General features: G+C 37.2%; 1 protein-coding gene and 1 long non-coding RNA gene across 8 annotated transcripts in view; one reads left to right on the top strand and one right to left on the bottom strand.

The window, feature by feature from the left end:
• LOC131777257 (tumor necrosis factor receptor superfamily member 16-like) overlaps positions 1-5,723 on the top strand; it is a 28,464-nt gene extending 22,741 nt beyond the window's left edge. For all 7 annotated transcript variants that reach the window (XM_066174299.1, XM_059093518.2, XM_059093519.2 and 4 more), the window contains exons 2-7: positions 874-1,055; positions 1,471-1,712; positions 1,937-2,308; positions 2,804-2,869; positions 3,239-3,325; positions 3,726-5,723. In XM_066174299.1, coding sequence (XP_066030396.1) covers positions 874-1,055; positions 1,471-1,712; positions 1,937-2,308; positions 2,804-2,869; positions 3,239-3,325; positions 3,726-4,021 — 1,245 coding nt within the window. In that variant the 3' untranslated portion in view covers positions 4,022-5,723. The remainder of the gene's footprint in view (positions 1-873; positions 1,056-1,470; positions 1,713-1,936; positions 2,309-2,803; positions 2,870-3,238; positions 3,326-3,725) is intronic.
• Positions 5,724-8,452: 2,729 nt separating this feature from the next.
• LOC131777166 (uncharacterized) lies at positions 8,453-18,703 on the bottom strand. The gene is made up of 4 exons (XR_010715755.1): positions 18,525-18,703; positions 10,463-10,607; positions 9,485-9,618; positions 8,453-8,789 (listed from the first exon to the last, which is right to left on the bottom strand). It is a non-coding gene; the product is annotated as an uncharacterized lncRNA (long non-coding RNA).
• Between the last annotated feature and the right edge of the window lie 609 nt (positions 18,704-19,312).

The following is a 19,312-nucleotide window of genomic DNA, read 5'->3' as shown; positions in this document are numbered from 1 at the left end:
TTCGCAGCACCGAAAGTCGAAGGCGGAAAATCCTCTTGGCCCAAGTTCATTGAGATAGTGCACCTGGTCTTCCATGAAAGGTTTAACGGGCGGCACAGTAAATATACTGGACAGTTTCTTTAAGTGAAGAGAGGCGATCGATATCCGGTGCGGCTTGATATATCGAGACATCACAGTCACGATCAGTGTCAGGTTTTCATAGAAGTTCCCTCGCTCCCGTTTCACCTTAACCCTTTAACTCCCAAGATCCCAAGATCCCCACTAGCTGCTACACATTTCCTTGAAAATTAGTTATGAGAACTCGGTGCTAGATCAAGATAGCAACTTTACCTGATAAGTTTGAATATTCTCATAACCTGTTTGTGGAATAATGTATGGATAATCTAGGGAGAAGTTTCATGTTAATCACTTCTGGGAGTTTAAGAGTAAGGGGGAGGGTACAGCTACACGTAGGCTAACCAAGCTCTAATATTACCATCTGAATAGATGTAACAACTTGTTTAAATAAATGCCCCAGACTGTGTCACTTCAACAAAATAATCGAAGCCGTAGTCCGACAAAAATTTTTTTAAGTTTTTAAATTTCGTTACGTTTGTTCTAAGTTGCCGGGGCATTTAGCAAAAATAGAATGTCGAGTTTACAAACAAAATGGCTGAAAATTTACGTGAGAATGCGGCTGGTAGAAGCAAAGCCCAGCACATCAAAGCAAAGCCCATTATATCTGAAAGCTGATCAAGCATCTCGGTATTGTGCCAGATTGATACTCGTACTATCTATTCATTTATATAATAATTTATCTATTTACCTACTTAATCATTTTCTATTTTATTTAATTATTTATTTATTATTTATTTATTTTTTATTTCTTTTTAGTTCGCAGCCGGTGATTGCCCAGAAAATTATTTTTGGGACGGTAAAAAATGCAGCGTTTGCTCAGGCTGCACCCTTGGGTTTGGTTTGAAAGAACCTTGCACAAAAACCAAAAACACTGAATGTCAACCTTGCATTCCTGGCTATGATTACTCGGACAGCACAGGGATGGAGGAGTGCATAAAGTAAGTTTGGTGTTATGTCACGTTTCTCTTTATAATATTGTACATAACGTTACACTCTAAATCCTGCTTATTAACCTGTCAAACGCTTCATCTATCTTTTCCTTCTTTGTCTCCTGTTCTTACAACACGTTTTTTGATTTCCTTTTCTCTACGTTCGTTTCCTTTAAACTAAACTTATCACGCTATAATGGTTAGAGCACAATTTTACCACGTAGGCGGGTTATTGTTAACAGCTTCTCTCTTTTGAGAACGCGACACGAGGCTAAAAGGATGCAAAGATAGTTTTTCGACAAGCCTTTTGGTAAACTTTTGCAATGAAACCTTCTTAAATTTATTGTTATTCAAAGTAAATTTAGTTCATTTTAGTATTTAAGCTTTCTATCCTAAAGGCACTATTTTCCTTCCTCTATTTAAGGTGTGATACATACTCCAACTGTTTACCTGGACGATCTAAAAAGATAACAAAGTGTACAATATTTTCTGGACACACTTGTGACGGATGTGAAGAAGGATATTATCACCACCAAGATGTTGGCTGTGATAAGTGTTCGCCTAAATGTGATGCTATGACCGAGGACGAAATACAGGCATGCACAACTAAGCATAACCGCGTTTGTGCACCAAAACGAGTTTTGCCTAAAACTCCTCCTATCTTCAGTAAGTTGATTCTCTTCCACTTGCTTCCATACTTAGTAAGACAACTTTGAATGAAGGATTAGAAACTTTTCTCCTTCAGATGACAATCCATTTTTGAAATTTGTGTGCTTAGTTCAGTTCTTTGCAATCTTTGGTACTAACTGAATGGTTTGTTTATTTGGATCTAAGCTTTCATATTTTGTTTATTTTAATTGATTATTGTTCACTTTATTTTTGTTTTTAAGGTAATGACTCAAAAGGAGGTCATCCTAACAACACTACCAATGACAAGGATGACGAGATACCACCAGATGGTCCTAAGCTGGAAGAATCTAAAACAAATCAGCCACGAGAGGAAAATTCAATCTCTGAAAATCTGTGGCCTTGGGTTCTACTCATGGTGATAGTCACGGTACTAGTGGTCATAGGCTTCATAGGGATTTATAAAATAAGAAGTCGAAGAAATCGTCCAGCTCAGCCAGAAGGCGATGTCAATACACATAACACAGAAGAGAACATCGCTTTGCGCGAGCAAACGATTCCGTTGATAACTGAAGGTGGTGTGGATGCTCATGACACGAGGGAAACTTTCTCTTCGGGGCCGAGGCATGAGTTAGGTGAGTTTGTGTTGCCTGTCCTTCTTTTTTTCTTTTTAGAGTCGTTTTGTTAACAACACATAATTTCTTAGGTGCAGATTTTTTTATCTTGGCTGACATGTACTCTACACTATATGTTTCTATATATTTACTACTTAAAGTAGATAGTAAGTAAGCCGTTTTTGTAGGGATAACCTCAGGGATCTCTCTATCATGTACTGTATGATTTTTAAACATATTTGCATTCGAATTAGGTACTATTAAAAGATGTCTCCGTAACCAAGTTACACATTGAAAAGTATTATAGATAACGATGAAAGTTGACATAGAATATCAAAAACTTCGAGTTACTTTCTTCGAACCCGATTTTAAAAGACTGCGGCGAGTCTACTTTTGACAACAGTAATTGATGAAAGTAAAATGCCCACGACTTTCTTAGAGTTTTGATGAAGCAGGTGTAAAATGGTTTTTGAAATAGAGCAGGACCTTTAATCTGCTTTGTTGTTGAATTTTCAGAGCAATTGGATTCAGGTGGGGTGGATGCCCTTGAACCTTCTTCAGAAGATCTCAACAGACAAAAAGGTTTGCTTAAACAGTTCAATACGTACTTTTGTGATATATGTGGTATCTTATGCAAGTTTTCATTGTATATACGCAAATGCAGGAGTTTCTTTCTTTTTGTTGTGTTACAAGCTGTTGTCTCGCATTTCACCAAGTTAACTGTTGTTGTTGTTTTTTTTTATGAACACATATAACCGATGTATATTTTCTTTCTCCAATTTTGTCGTAGTTTTGATTGCTTAGTAACCTAACTTCCTGTGGTCCAAGTCTGTTCGCGGTCGTTCGATTTTATCAATCACTCGTATGATTACAGACCGAATTGGACTCCACTCGGTCCTGTTGGCATTATTAATCACCATAGTTGTTTTATTACTTCCGTTATTATTTTAGCTCTAGGCTTGGATCGCCCGATTAAAGATTTAAGGATTAAAGAAAAGAAGCAAATCAAGAATGACCTGAGTGGCAAAGACATTGAAGGTAGGCAGAAGCTCTTAACCCTTTACCTCTTACGAGTGACACAGAGAGAATTTCTCCTTACAATATCAATACAATATCAAGCATAGAACGGATGAGAATAAAGAAAAATATAAATTTGGAGATTAGTAGTTGATCCAGTACTACATTCTCCAAATTGACATCATAGGAATCGTATGAGAGACAGTAAGGAGAATTACTAATGAGATCTTGGGAGTTTAAGGGTTGACCGATATCCGTGTGTTAAAATTTTGGCATTTGCTTATAAGGAAATCACCATCAATTAAACAAGTTGTCTTTAAATGCAGTGTACAGTGGTGCGTGTAGTTTTCCCTTAAAGTTCTAAACCTGTAACTATCAAGATGTTTCCTTGAAACAGTTTTATACATTGTTCTTAATTTAGGTTATTTTTACTGGCAAAGTATTGCCGAAGAACTTGATCTTAAAGATGAGTCCAGAGGATGGGAAGGAGTGCAAAATCCAATTGAAAACCTTCTCAAGGCATTTGGCGAAAAAGAGGGGAGCACCATCAGAGGACTGGTAGAAGCTACTAGGAGAGCTGGGCTGACGCATTGTGCGAGTCAGTTGGAAAATCAATTTGATACGGCTCCAAGAAATGAGGCTGATTCTGCTATTAATGTGCCTGAGTACACAGGAGAAGAAACTGACGCGAATGATATTGCTGATACAGCTGTATGACCAGCACTCCTGTGTGAAAAAGTAATGTTTTGGTGAATACATAGCCATAACCTTGTTTTCTAAGTAATATCTCTAATCAGCAACTGAATTCCACCTTGCCATGTGTCTGTTCCGTTAGTAACAGGTCACGCTTTAGGTCAAAATGCTGTAACAACAGAATACAATATAAGTAGCTCGAGGATCATTGAGGTATCTATTTCATGTTGAATACTACTCCCTCCATGATTGGCTGTTAAAGACCGTACAGACACGCGGCTGAAGTCTTAGAAAAATGTGTAATTTGTTTTGTCCGCATTGAAGTTCTATTTGCATTTTTTTATCATTTATTTATTTATTTATTTTTATTATTGTGATATTTCTCAGCATTAAGCGGGCGAAGGCTTCTAAAAAGTTAAACAAAACAAATTTACGTCCTTGAGTCTAGATAATGTCGAACGCAGCATGACTTTATCGCCCCTGAAGAGAAGGAAGGGTAAGGTGGGGGGTGGAGTAAGGTGGGGGTGGCGCAAGGTGATCCTTGTGTACTGATTCACTAGAAGTCACCCAAGCCTTCCGGAAATTTGAATCGAATTGATAGATATTATTGCCTTCTTTAAAAAAAAATTCCATCTTAAAAATAGTGTGCAAATTTCAAGTTAATTACTGACTGACAAATGCAATTATTTATGCTGCAATTTTAATTTAATAGCCTGGTGACAATTGGAAATTTACGATAATTTATGAAAATTGACGATATTTTTTGAAAATTTTGAGCGACAGCAGCAAAAATGTTGAATACATTACTCCAGACTCCATTTTTGATATTCGAGTAAAATACATTGTTGAATTGTGCGATGAGAAATTAGTGCACAGGTTTTGAATTATTCAATTGTAGGTACATTACATCTGTTTTGTTTTTGTTGAACATTCTCGTCGTTTTTTATTTTTTCTTTATCTTTTTGGTTTGCTATTTGTTTTATACCTTATTTTCTGTTAATTTTTTTCATCAAAAGGTGACTAATTCATGAACGAAGCAAACTATCTAATTCCTAATCATTCGTTTTTCTAATCTGAATTTTTTTTTTTTTGGTAAAACAAACATTCCTCCTTTATATTTGTACTTGGTAGATGTGCGCATTTTGACGAAGTTTCCAAATCATTGTTTTTGTTTAGTGTTTTCAGTATCATTTTTACGAGGAATGTACAGGTTTGTAAATTTTAGAAAATGGTTACGAGTAGATACTTGCAAAAATGTGACCTGCGCATGAAATGATCTGTATTTCATATATTTACACGAGGTAGATCCAATAAATCGAAGAACTTTTCTAATAATTTTTTTTATCCTTGGACCGGCTGAAAAATGAAAGCACGTTATTGTGCACTGATAGTGTTCTAGGTATTTTTCTTCTTTGTACATTTTAGAGAGAAATTTTTAGAAAATGATTTAAATGAAATCGTGCCTAGCTTATTAGTGAATGTTTGGATAACATTTCCTTTGCACAGAACGTTTAGCAACAAGTTGATTCTGTAAGTTAGTGAAACATGATCTATATTTAGATATGAAAAGACTCAAGTATAGTATCGAGAGAAAATATTTTTTCTTGACGGTATTTAAGAGTTGGCTATCGGTATGTATTTACCAGCTAAGGTTGGTTGTAATTAAAATAACCGATATTGATTTGATTGTAGCTAATTACCCTTAAAATAGAATTAATAAAGATAAATGTTCGTACCGACCAGCCTGTATTTGATTTGGATCATTCAGAGTGCCATAGACAAGATTTCAAGATGACTTCATGAATCAATTTTCGCCCTGCCTCAATTTTCTTCTTTGACTTAAACGGGTCGACACTCTTGAGGGTTGCTATAACTCAAAATTCTGAACAGTTTCCTTAATTTTTTGTGTTCAAATTAATGATCGACTTGATGGAAAAAAAACCATAGATTGGAGACATTTAACGGGAAAAATTTAGCTTGTACATCGCTGCAGCCGATACGTCGTTTACATCCTGCGGGTTGTTGCTACCGCCCAGCAATTGATTTCTGAGGCAGAATTGCGACGTTCAGCGAGTTTTCACTAAGGAAAGTGTGTAATCCCATTAACTGTCTGTTTCCCATTCACATTTGCGGTGACACCAGAGTAAAAAAGTAAGTGTAAGACTCGAGATAAGCTGAAATCCCTTGCCACTGGGCCGTCATAAAGTGGAGTTTCGAAGTTACATCTAAAGCATGGGAAAACGCTGTCTAAAATATGTATATTTTGGGGTGTAATACCGTGTATAGAGAAAGAAATAAAAAGACAAAGAAAGCGAACACAGTAATCAGCAAGTATAGGGACATTCTCTCTTTTAACAAGGCGAGGCGTTATTGTTTTGATGCTAAGGTAACCGACCTATGCTTTCATACCATTGTAAACACAGGACACCGTTGTTGACATGAGATTTAACCATGCCGAAGATTACATCACGCATGAAAAAACAGAGTCGATCCTTCTGGGATATCATCTTGTCAGCCTTGAGAAGTGAAATACAAACCTCGTAATTATAAATATCATCAGAATAAAAAGAAAGATATAGAAGATTCGATCCATTGAGCACCGCCTTCGATCGGTTAGGAAAGGCCGACAGATGGCAAAGTCTAAAAACGCAAACAAGATCGGGCATTGAGATAGCTTTTGATTGCTTTTTGACTGCACGCGCCACGAAAATAGAAGCGTGCGTGCATATTTCCCAGAACTCGAAAACAAGAGTCTATCATTTGCACTATCAGTCAACAGTCAAGGACCGTCGAGGAAAATTACAGCGCTGACATAACAGGAAAAAAATCCAGCCACTTACCTTCAATATTTTAACGATGAACTGTATATTTTTCATGAAATTGCTACGCTCTGTCAGAATCTTCAGTTACTGATGCTCATCTTTAATTGAAATAGCCATAAAATTGGTTTCTTTCATTCGTCAGCCACTGCAAAGCAATGCAACTGAAAATGTGTACAACGCTTCAAGATAGCTTAAAGTCTTTTTGAAAATTGAACTGAATGCTTATCTTGGTAGGTTTGTGACTCGTAACTCGGAGCGATGAATTGAGTTCAGGACGTGCAAACGAAAACTTTCTTTGATTACTTACTTGCTTGGTTCCAAAACACTTGACAAACTGTGCACAACGTACGCTTTCGCTTGTCGATAGCCTAAAGTTGAAACACATTCGAATGCTTCTCTCGGAAGTGTTGAACCTCGAACCCTTGAAAGTTTCTTTGATTGGAAATTTCTGTATTTCTTGTAAATAATCAGGCTGTGCAAATTGCTAGGTGCTGAATTGTAATTCAGGTCTGGTCGACTCGGTCTTGAAGCAATATGCATGTCATGTGATTTAAGTTTTGACGTTTTGGCGGTCGGAAGTATCACCAACTTCCGGTCGTTTCAATCCAAGGGAATTTGATATTTAAAACTCATTTATCACCTGGGGAGGGTTGAAAGGTTGTGTCAACACAAAATTTACCTGATCCCCCCACAATGGTCTATAATGTGTTTGATTTCTTCCTAATTGTCAGTCAATTTGCAATCAGTTTTTTGTTTAAATAGTCCCTCTTTGTACTCTTTTGGCAAACGATTGACCTACTCTGTTTCCCCCTCCCCGGTGAGAAATGTGACGAATGGTCTATTATGGCTACTGTCTATCAGTCATTTGACTTGATAATCTACTCGCTTGCCCTAACGATTGCCACGGAATGAAGACATTTCTCAGTTGGATAATATGCCTATTTCATAAGGTGAGTATAGCTTGAAAAAAAAAGGTTTCGAGTGACCATTAACAAAATTTACATGGGTTTCAAACGAAAAACTTATATATTTAAATTTTTCAATTTTTTAAATTACACGATCAAAAACCGTGGTGCACCTTGGCAGGAAAAGTAACTGCATTGTCGCTATTGAAGTTGCTGGCTCAGTTGAACGTAACTCTTCTAAATGAGCACAGTTGCTAATAGAGCATAGTACCTTATGAAATAATGTTGTGTTACTTGCGTCAGTAAAAAGGTGACACAAACTTTTCTGTCCTTGAAAAATAATTTTATCAAATCCAAAACACGATTGTGATTGAAATATCGAAGGAATAAATAAACCGGCAAGAAAACCAACTCACCGACAATGGTATTAATGAAAGTTATCCCGCCAGGAGACCAACAGGAAACATCTTAATCGCAAATAAATTCAAATGCTTCTAAGCTTCTTGTGTTAAGAACACTCAGTCATTCGATGACCTTTGTGATGGTTACCGGTAGTGTGATAGTTCGCCGTTGTCGGGACAAGGAACGACAAGTTCTGTTGCAAGTGAGTATATGTAAAGAGCTAAATGCTAGGATAAGGAAAGCTGCACCCGACCACATATTCAGCTTTACATTGCATATACTTTCCACAATAACACTGAGGAAGGATGAGCAATTTTATTCCACTTCTTTGTTTACAATTTAAATTCTTCATTCTATGCAATTTCTATACATCAAGATGTTCGATTCCGAACTAGGCTACTCAACGACTATAGCAAAATTTCCTTTAAAAAAAATGCATTTTACGTTGAGCTCTACGTTTCAACAAAACTAAGAAATATTTACAAAAGTATTTGTTAAAATGTCCTTTCCAACTATTACCTATAGATCGATAAAATGTTTAACCACCTAGCATTTACTTTACAGTCGTCAATAACAGTTTAATTGAGGCATGGATATAGCTCATGAAATTCGGCACGTTCCTGGACTGCGCACGCAGCTATAAGGCTTCCACGACCCACTGACCTGTTCAAATACAGAGTAATTAGCACAATTAGTTTTACGTTTCTCTTACCCAGAGGCAAAGAAAATCAATTTGTAGAGAGGATGTTAATATCAGTTTTGAGAACACTTTGTTAAAGTCCCTTCAACGTAGAGATTGTCCTATAGTGGTTTTCTTTCCTTTGTTTTCAATTTGACCAGAGAAAGATTGTTTCTCTCTTTTCTCCTCTCATTCAAGGGATTAGGTCATAATTAATTCTCATAGTACTTGTGAGACCTTAGCGGGTGTATTTTCTCGCATTTTTTTTCCTCTAGGGCTTACATACATTTTGTACTGACTTCAGATTGGCTTCGCGCTGGGTTCAATCAAGCTGAGGAAACATCGATTCGATAGAGCAGACGTTCAAGTTTTAGGCATTCTTTACTTGGATGTAAAAGTAGGTAAAAAATGGGTGCGTTTAAACAATTCCAACAATAGTTAAAATACACTCTTCAAGCGGACAGATAACGAGGAAAAGAAAAATGCCTAGTAAAGGTTATGAGTTGATTTTACACCAAAATCGTTCAGCTAAAGAAAGTAGACTAGCATGGCAGATAAAAAGGAGTATTTAAAGTTAAAGTAATTTTTTCTTTGTTTCAAGAGATTGATGAAATCAGCTTGATAGTTATCAAAAGAGAAGAAGGAGAAAAAACCTCTTCAAACTTTCAGGCTTACTTACCAAATACCCCCTCCTCATTGACTTCTGATACCAAAACAACAACCACGAAAATAACGCTTGCAAATTGTGTAGTTGTTATCATGATAATTATAATCAACAACCTACTTGTAGGCATCTGTACCGGACGGAATCTCCTGGAAAGGTAATACAACTTTAAAAGGAATCATTTTGGCGGTGCTTTCTCCTCAGAGATTTATTCAAAAATATTTCTTTATACATTCTGCAATCCATTATACTAAACTCCTTACTCAACAACCCCTGATACTTTAGGAGCTTTGCATGTTGAATATAAGGCTGTGCTCGTTCGATCGAAGCAGACTAGTGTGACTAGAGTTTGAGGTTCGATTCCTCACTCAGAATTTTTTCTTTGTCCCACGGTCGTGACAAGACGGGAACACCTTTCTCTATTTCTTTACCGACCGCGCTCAAAACTTACCATCTTTCCTATACTGTTTACAAACATGACGCTATCGACATTGCTGATCCTAACAGTATGCAGGAAGCGTGTCATATGAACTTCGTAATAGATCTCCCTCACCATAGAGCATCGGTGGTAGAGCATCGTAGCGCGGAATCCGAAGGTCTGAGGTTCGACTCCTCATAGGGACTCAGAATATTTTCTTTGTCCCACTCACGTGACAAGACGAAAAATATCTCTCTCTATTTCTTTACCGACCTCAAAGCTTACAATATTTCTTATTCTAGTGTGACTTGGCTTCCTAAAAAAGGCAGAGACGTTTCTTTTGCTCGGTACGAACGGTCATGCGTATGTAAGATGGTCTCTCCCAGCTGCGATTAATCTATACTATTGCTGAATTGATCAACAACTTATAACAAAATTTGAGCTACTAAAATAACACTTAACCAAAGCAGCACATAAGTTTTAGTTTACAAAAGCAAAATGTGACATTCAAAGGTCAACGCTTAACCAATACATGCTCTGTAAATGTAAGTGTACGTGTGTATTCCTGATCGTACCTTGCTGAAACCCAAATCTTGTTTAACCACTTGGTCTTCTCAGTCTAAGTCTTCCCTTGCTGCTGGTCTACTCCTTTGGCAGGAATGGCGGAAGAACAACTGATATTCTTAGTAATTGAAAACCTGAAGTAAAAAAGGGACGGCCCTATGAAAGAAAGAAAAATTATTCATCACGCGCGATTCCGCTTAGAGGCTGACCAATGAAAACAGAACGTTCTCACGGTTCCTATGAAATTTCTCAAATTACTAACAAGCTTACATTATCCTGCTGTGTATCTCTTTAAATAGGGAATCTCCAGGAAGGAAGCGAAAACCCTTAAACGATCAGAAGTAGTTGGCATGTTCATCTGAAATAACGGTCTACTGTAACAAAGTGTTACGCTGTTGTGCAATCACACTGTTAATCTACGCTTTAGCCGATCTTTCTATGATATAGTGATGTGACTTTCCATGAAAGCAGACTTTTGCGTAGAGCAGTACACCGGTGAGCCTTTGTCAGGTTTTCACTTCCTATCCATGGGTATAAGGCTGGTAATTTGATTGTGTTACGTCGCACAAATTTCCATAGTTTCATACACTTCCGTAGGATTTAATTGCTCCCGCTTTTGTACTTAGTTTGTGAGCCGTGGAATAAATAAAAACATCATAACTAATGCCAAAACCCATCTTATTCTCCTAGAGTTATTAAAATGTGTGCAAAATGGAAATAACCACTTAAAACTGATTTAACCTCATAGCGCTTGTCTGTTTTCTCGTCGCGTGCGGAAACGCATGCATGCCAATTCCCTCATTTGAAAGGGATACCACGGGTCAAGAAGAAAAAAACGTTTTAACAGATTGTTGTAACCTTTCCCTTTCTATATCACCATAGTCTTTCTGCTCAACTTGTCAGTCACGCTGCCGTAAAATTCGGCTGTTTAGACCTTGTTTATTCTAACAAGGACGTTGAAATTTCCTTACGTCTTCGTGAATATATTTTAAAACTACAATTTTCTCCGTCACTCTCCCTTTAATCATAATAATAATAATAACATTTTTTATTACTTTTATTGCGCATTTTAACATTAAAAACTATGATAAAATGCGCATAACACTCGAATAAGACTAAAAAAAGTTATATTACATACTCTCAATGAATTAAAGCTTAATCTTTTGTTATATTTCCTTCCTAATAGGTATTTACTTACAGCAGGTCAGCTAACTGGCATTCATGATCATTACCGAACATATGTTTCTCATAAACGCTCAGTTCCACATAGAATTCCGTCAAAATGTTGTATTTGTCTGGCTAACAAAGCCAGTAACTATTGATAGTACCTTAAGTTTTGAACATGAAATTACAAAAGTGATAATTGCAAAAAGGATTTATCTTTCAGCGCGAAAGAACAGCAAAACATAACTCCTGGGTCGAGATAAAATTGTTTACTCAAGATACGCCAGATTGTCGTGCATGAAGACAATTAATGTCGGATTAGAGGTAAGTGTGCCCTGAGGTCCTATAATCTCATGAACTTCGATCCTCCTGAAGAATTGCGTAAAGTTGCTGAGATTGCTGTGACATGAACGTATATGAAGGCTTTGAACGTGTCTATCTAATATATCAGAAAATATATATGTCAAAGGCATTAGATAACGTGTTTTTCGACAGACCCTCTGAGCAATACAATCAGTATCTGACACGCAACATATATACCAGAAATCTTTGGGAAACTTCAAAGTCAGTTCTAGGTGCACATCTTAGACCATGAATCCATTGGTTAACAAAAAAAAAAAAAAAAATTAGACCTATTACCAATGTTTTGGAAATAAGCATAACCATTTCCAAGATTGAATACAATTTCTAAACCATGTATTTAAATAAAACATAACGCACCTCAGATGCTCAAATCTTCCTTTTCCCTTGAAGGTGTGCGAAGAGGAAATGGTCCAGCCGGAGCTCGAAGCAGTAATACACTCCGACACCTATGCCAATTATCACTGAATACAGCGCGCCTTAATTCTCCGAAAAGGCAACCTGGTCAAAAATGTGCGCCAGCTCAAAGGCGCGGCGCTCTCAAAAGTACCGCCTTTGGCTATCCGATATCGAGCCGGATAACAAACCGGTCCAAGCTGTGTTCTTTGATATTTAAGACAAAAAAAATTGTTTTTTTTATTTTTGCCAAATAAAGACAGAGATAAAGAATCCATAGTAAAATACCAAATGCAACAAGCTTTCTAGAGATAATCTGTTTTGATAACACTTACTTTGACTTTATAAGAATAAGACAATTAACGACTTTCAGTTTATACATTTTTCGCCTTAATCTTCAGCGTAAGAGAATCGTTTCAAAGTAGTTCAAGTGGCTTATTTGATATTAAACATCATGCCACCAAATCCAGTTGGCACGATTACTTATGGCCTCGCTGAAACTAAGAAAAGCACAGTCCCCCACGTTGCTCAAAAGTATACCCTTCCAATAAAAAAACCCCATCAATAATCAGCAATTCCAATCAAATTACTCAATAGCTCGATTTCTTTAAATGATACCTGGTAGGTCGTTAGATAGGGAAATAAAGTTATTTATCTCAGCGCCTTGCCTCCAATTTAGACCCGTCTGCGAGGACTCGAACATTTCCGAATGCGTCTGTACGTACTGATCGTTCTTTCTCAGTCAATACAGTTGTTATCATTGGATTACCGCAACCATTGCATGAAAAGTGGCCATCTGGTCAACTTCAGAGCTCTTGGTTCGTTAGATAACTCTTAAAGCGCTAATTAGTACTTCTGTCCTATTATAAACCTCGACTGATTAACTATACAAAGCATGCATGTTTCAGCAGGGCACCGACATCTAAAATCAAATGGTTTCAATTTGATTGTATTCCACATTTTGTACTGCACGCTAAACTTTCAATCCACCTCATTTTCATTCAAAATTACTAGCCAAATATTTGATCATAGCTTTGTGTGCCGGTGCTATTCGGGAAACAATTGATGTACATGGGTATATTGCTGGTTGATGACAGCTGATGCACAACTCCTGGGTGGTCAAACGGACCACACGTGCGATTATCCCATCAATTATTACACCTTGTTTACAGCTTTTACAGTGAATAATCCTGTTAAAGAATCTCTAAATTATGTGAATTATGTTATTTTACTGTCAGGCCTTTAGCACTAAGAAGGATAACTTTTTTTGTTTGATGGATAACTTGAAAAGAATCGAACTTGCTCCCTAGTTTGATTTCGATCGTTGGTAAATCAAAGTGTCTCAAAGTAATTCTTCAAGGAAGAGGGTCCAATATAGGTTTGGCGAGATGCAGCGTGAGACTTAAAAACCGAGGCGGGATATGGGATGCGTTTTTGTGTTTCATCAGTATCAGCATTGTAAAGGCTATTATTTGTCCATCAGTTGGTGCTGAACTAGAGCAACTAAGGTTTAACCAGACGGGATCGGGATGAAAATGTTCATCGCAGCAGGAGGGCGGAATGAAAAGAAAAGCAGCGATGGGATGCGGGATTAAAAAATCTACTTTGGACCCTCAAGGAACCGACCCATGATTTCCTCATCGTAAAACATCTTTGTTTCCCTAAGTGGCTATCCGTCGCCTCTCTAGCCAGGAAAACCGCTACTTTAGAGTTTTGTTTCCAAATAACGACAGCTTTCCGTGCTATAAAGGTAGACACCACAAAACATCGAGATACAATACGTTTTTAACGGTAAGTTTATCAATACTCAAAGTGTTTTGCGAATAGCTTACGACACACTCAAGCAAACAAAGTGAACGGACACCAAACAAACGTGTTTCTCAGTTGTATGTAAAATACTTGTAGATAGAAACACATACCAAAAAATAGGGCTCGGATTTTATACTAGCGCTAAAGGACTATATTGTACTTCGCCAATAACAGCAGATAAATTAAATGCATATGTAATCAACTGTTTACAAGCTAGGCGTACCTTTAAGTGAAGAGGGTTTGTAACTGTAAGTGCTATCGCATTCAGTATTTTAGAATTCGCGAGAGCTAGTTGCTCAGAGCTTATCATTAGATATCACCCCAGTGATCGGATATCATTTCTCGATGCCTGTCTCTTAAGACTTAGCACCATGCTGTCAATTTCAAAGATAAGGCAAAAGATGATAAGTTTGTTTAAAACCCGACCGCTTAAGCGATAATCGATTTCCGTGACCTCAGACGAAACCCAGCCAGTAGGAGACAAATTTAAAAGAATAAACCGGGGACTGGACTCACTGTTCTTGGACCTTCCAAAGACTATTTGAATGTACTTTGTGACCCAGGATTACGCGGAGCCGAGACTGAGACTATTTGGATGCTACCAGTTGATTTGAACTACTTACTGCACAGTCAGTTTGGCTCTGAAACATTTCATATCTGTCAAGGCAAACTCCATGATAAGAGTATTTTCATTTCAAACCATCTGTTTCTGGGTGTAAATTGATCAATGTCGACAACTTTAAGTGTTCACTCTTGCTTAAACTAAACGTCCATGATATATTTTGGAAAAAATTCGTTTCTCTCCGCGTTTATTTTATGTGTTAAGTTTATAATCAGAAAATATTTAATTTTTGAAAGCTTCTTTTCAGAATGACGACAGCCAACTGATGCCTAAAACAGTTCATACGTAGACCATTACTGGGTAGTCTCAGAGAATAAATTACGGGTAACGACCATCAACTCTCTGCATAAGTGTGAATGCATTTAACGAAATGTTACTTATACTTTACCTCAAAAAGTGACTACAAAAACAGTATGGCTCTATATCTCAAAATCATTCAACCTTAATTTCCAATGGGCTGTCAACCTCTTAACGTCGTACTGACCTAAGTATTGATATGCTCATTACATCTTTTGTTTCGTCACGCTCTTGTTGCCGTCGCCTTCGTGGTTTAATTAGCTCACGGATATTGTGCCACAATTTATTCAAAGTAGTAAGTGGTGTTAATGAATTCTTCTTATGGATATGACAAGAAATTAGTATAATTGCTCCGGCGAATAGAAGCCTGTAAAGATGCACTCGTTCTGATCCGTCGAGGATTCCATCATAACTCGTTGTTATCACCTCGTGCAAATTGATTAAACCAGGGGTATTAAAATGGCTTCCTCGTGTTTTTTCGATGTTAAAAATACTGCCGTATTTATTCGATTAAATCCTGCCCTCGATTAAACGCCGCTCTTGAATAAACGCCGCATTTTAAAGCAGAAATATTAATGAACACCGCCCTCGAATAAACGCCGCATCATCTTGCGACGTTTATTCAACTAATAGACTCAAAAAGCTCACAGCGATCAGTGCTTCGATCACAGTTAGAAATTTTGACTGAACCAGGCACAAATCCTTTTGAATGTACCAGTTCTGATATCGAGAAAGCATATTTGACACAAGATCTTTGTTCACTTCATGTATTGCAGTACTATTAACTTACAAATTGTGAAATTGAGAACAATATAACAAAATATATGACTTTTAAACAAACACTAAAACATGTTTCTGTTTTTTAAGATGAAAATGGTCAGTTACCATATTGCTGTTTGGATTTTAAATGAACGCCGCCCTCGAATAAACGCAGCAATCGAATCACGAAAAATGGAATAATTACCGCGGCGTTTAATCGAGTACATACGGTATGCTGAAGAGCTAAGTATGGCGTTACACTTTTCAAAAGAAAGATATGAAGTTTTTGGTGATTGACCTACATAAACCTGTCAAATTCTTATCTCGATATGAGATATCAGGACAATTGTAACACAATGTCTTCAACATCAAAAGGAATTTACAAAATTATTCGAAAGTACCCGTGCAATTTTACTAAACAATTATTCGCCTCAGGCTCAGTAGATTTTATTGGATATGAAACGAAGAAACGACGATAACTGGATTGCCGTATATTCTGTCATTTTATGACAGACAAGTTATTCCTTTTTTTATGAAAGTTTTCCACACACTGCGCTTGTTATCTGAGACGACTTAATATATTATATCATGATGACTTCATAATTTTTTTCAGTTTTTGTCACTTTTTCTGAGGACATAATCTCAATAGTTGTGTAATCTCATCCTTCCAAGTGTCAAGACTGTCGTCCTCTCTGCATTAGGCATCAGATACGTTTGTTCCACAATCATCGATATTTGACGATTTCATCGAGTCAACTTTGTGAACCCAACAACGCCACGGGAAAGATGTGTCCACAGAACATGATTCAAAAGTCACGAAGATTACATTAGTTGGGCTACTTCATATAATTACGTCATAGCTGACTGAGCGCAATTTAATCAGGGCAGGTAAACTTTCTCAGGCTAAAAGGGAGTAAGAAGAAGAATTTACTCAGTCAGATTGGCTTGTATAAAATCTTTACTACTCTAAAAAGCCAGGCTAAATGACAGCAATCATGATACTTTGCGTATCTTACAGGTTCCTGTTGCATTACAAGAAAACGAAATGTAATTCAGTGAAAGTTTTAAACGCAAAAAGAACCTCTGCTGTAGTAGATGAGACTTTTACTGGGGCGGCATTGGCCAAAATTCAAGCTACAGCGTTTAAAATACTTTAAAACAATTGGTCCATCGAGAAATGAAGAATGTGGCAAGAGGCTAAAGTTATTGCCGAATGTGCCTCGAGCTGAGCCATCTTTTGCGCTCTCCAAATTTTCTGTTTGTCTCTTATCTTAGGGTTTAAATGCCCAATTAAAAGATGTTAAGAAGCAAAGGACCAAGCGAAAAAAATTTAAGAAACCAGTTATGTTAAGTCCTTTTTTGCATAATATTGCTATGATTTTATTTTTACCTTATGCATATAATAAACTGCACCTATTAGCTAGGAAATTTACCCAGAGAACCTACTTATTTGGTTCGACTGGTTTAAATTAATACTCCGTACATCAGTCAATTTGCCATATATAATTGTTTAAACATAGTTTCGAGAGTTAAAGTTTTTATTTTAAATACACTCTTCAAGCAGACAGATAACGAGGAAAACAAAAAATTCATAGTAAAGGTTATGAGTTGGTTTTACACCAGAATCGTTCAGCTAAAGAAGTAGACTAGCATGGCAGATAAAAAGGAATATTAAATTAAAACCTTGAGGTTAAAGCAATTTTTTCTTTGTTTCAAGAGATTGATGAAATCAGCTTGATAGTTATCAAAAGAGAAGAAGAGGGAGAAAAAACCTCTTCAAACTTTCAGGCTTACGTACCGAACACCCTCTCCTCATTGGCTTCTGATACCAAAAGAGCAACCACGAAAATAGCGCTTGCAAATTGTGTAGTTGTTATCATGATGATTATAATCAACAAATTACTTGTAGGCATCTGTACCGGACTTTCTCCTGGAAAGGTAATACAACTTTAAAAGGAATCATTTTGACGAAGCTTTCTGCTTAGATTTATTCAAAAATATTTCTTTCTACATTCTGCAGTCCGTTATATTAAACTCCTTACTCAACAACCCCTGATACTTTAGGAGCTTTGCATGTTGAATATAAGGCTGTGCTCGTTCAGTCGAAGCAAACTAGTGTGACTAGAGTTTGAGGTTCGATTCCTCATGGGGACTCAGAATTTTTTCTTTGTCCCACGGTCGTGACAAGACGGGAACATCTTTCTCTATCTCTTTACCGAGCTCAAAACTTACCATCTTTCCTATACTGTTTACAAAAATGACGCTATCGACATGGCTAATCCTAACAGTATGCAGGAAGCGTGTTTTTTCTTTGTCCCACCCACGTGACAAGACGAAAAATATCTTTCTCTATTTCTTTACCGACCTCAAAGCTTACAATATTTCTTATTCTAGTGTGACTTGGCTTCCTAAAAAAGGCAGAGACGTTTCTTTTGCTTGGTACGAACGGTCATGCGTATGTAAGATGGTCTCTCCCAGCTGCGATTAATCTACATTATTGCTGAATTGATCAACAACTCATAACAAAATTTGAGCTACTAAAAAAACACTTAACCAAAGCAGCACATAAGTTTTAGCTTATAAAAGCAAAATGTGACATTCAAAGTCAACGCTTAACCTATACATGCTCTGTAAATATAAGTGTACGAGTGTATTCCTGATCCTACCTTTCTGAAACCCAAATCTTGTTTAATCACGTGGTCTTCTCGGTCTAAGTCTTCCCTTGCTACTGGTCTACTACTTTGGCAGGAATGGCGGAAGAACAACTGATATTCTTAGTAATTAGAACAACTGATATTCTCATAAAACAGTCCCTAGCTTTGGCGAGAATGAACCCGCTAAGGCTTCGTGCACCTTACAAGCGTTTTCCCAGTAGCTGAATCGAAATTCTCTCGTTGAACATTAACGTTAGCGACAGCTAATACAATGTTTCCGCAGATAGAGATGATGACTAAACTTCAATGCACAATGGGAAACCACTCAGTGGGCGCGGACGGAAGTAGAAACGTAAGTAAACACGTCACTGATTGCTTGATGTCAAGCATGTCAGCGTGTGAGAGAGAGACGAGCAAAGAAAAATGACATATCACAGACAAGGTCACTAATAAACTTCCATCCTTGCTGAATGTGTCTATCAGCATTTTAAAAATTCATGAGGTGAGGATCTTTTCGACTGAGCGATATTCCAACAGGAACCAAGGAGCACCTATTACTCTTTATTGAGCCGAGTGTTAATTTTCACATCTTGTCACGCAATCAGCGAAACGACCACACTCTTTGCCGCCGATTCTTGGAAAGTGTCCAGCAAGCGTGTCAGTGAAGGAAAAAACTGACTAGTGAACAATCCTTTCCTATGAACCTCCTCAAATTACTAACAAGCTGAGATTATCCTGCTGTCCATCTCTCTAAATAGGGAATCTCTAGGAGGGAAACGAAGTAGTTGGCATGTTCATCT

The sequence above is a fragment of the Pocillopora verrucosa genome, chromosome 11 (genome assembly GCF_036669915.1).
Source record: "Pocillopora verrucosa isolate sample1 chromosome 11, ASM3666991v2, whole genome shotgun sequence".
Classification (NCBI taxonomy): Eukaryota; Metazoa; Cnidaria; class Anthozoa; order Scleractinia; family Pocilloporidae; genus Pocillopora; species Pocillopora verrucosa.
The sequence above is the reverse complement of the archived record's forward strand: the minus strand, read 5'-3'. Positions and strand labels throughout refer to the sequence as shown.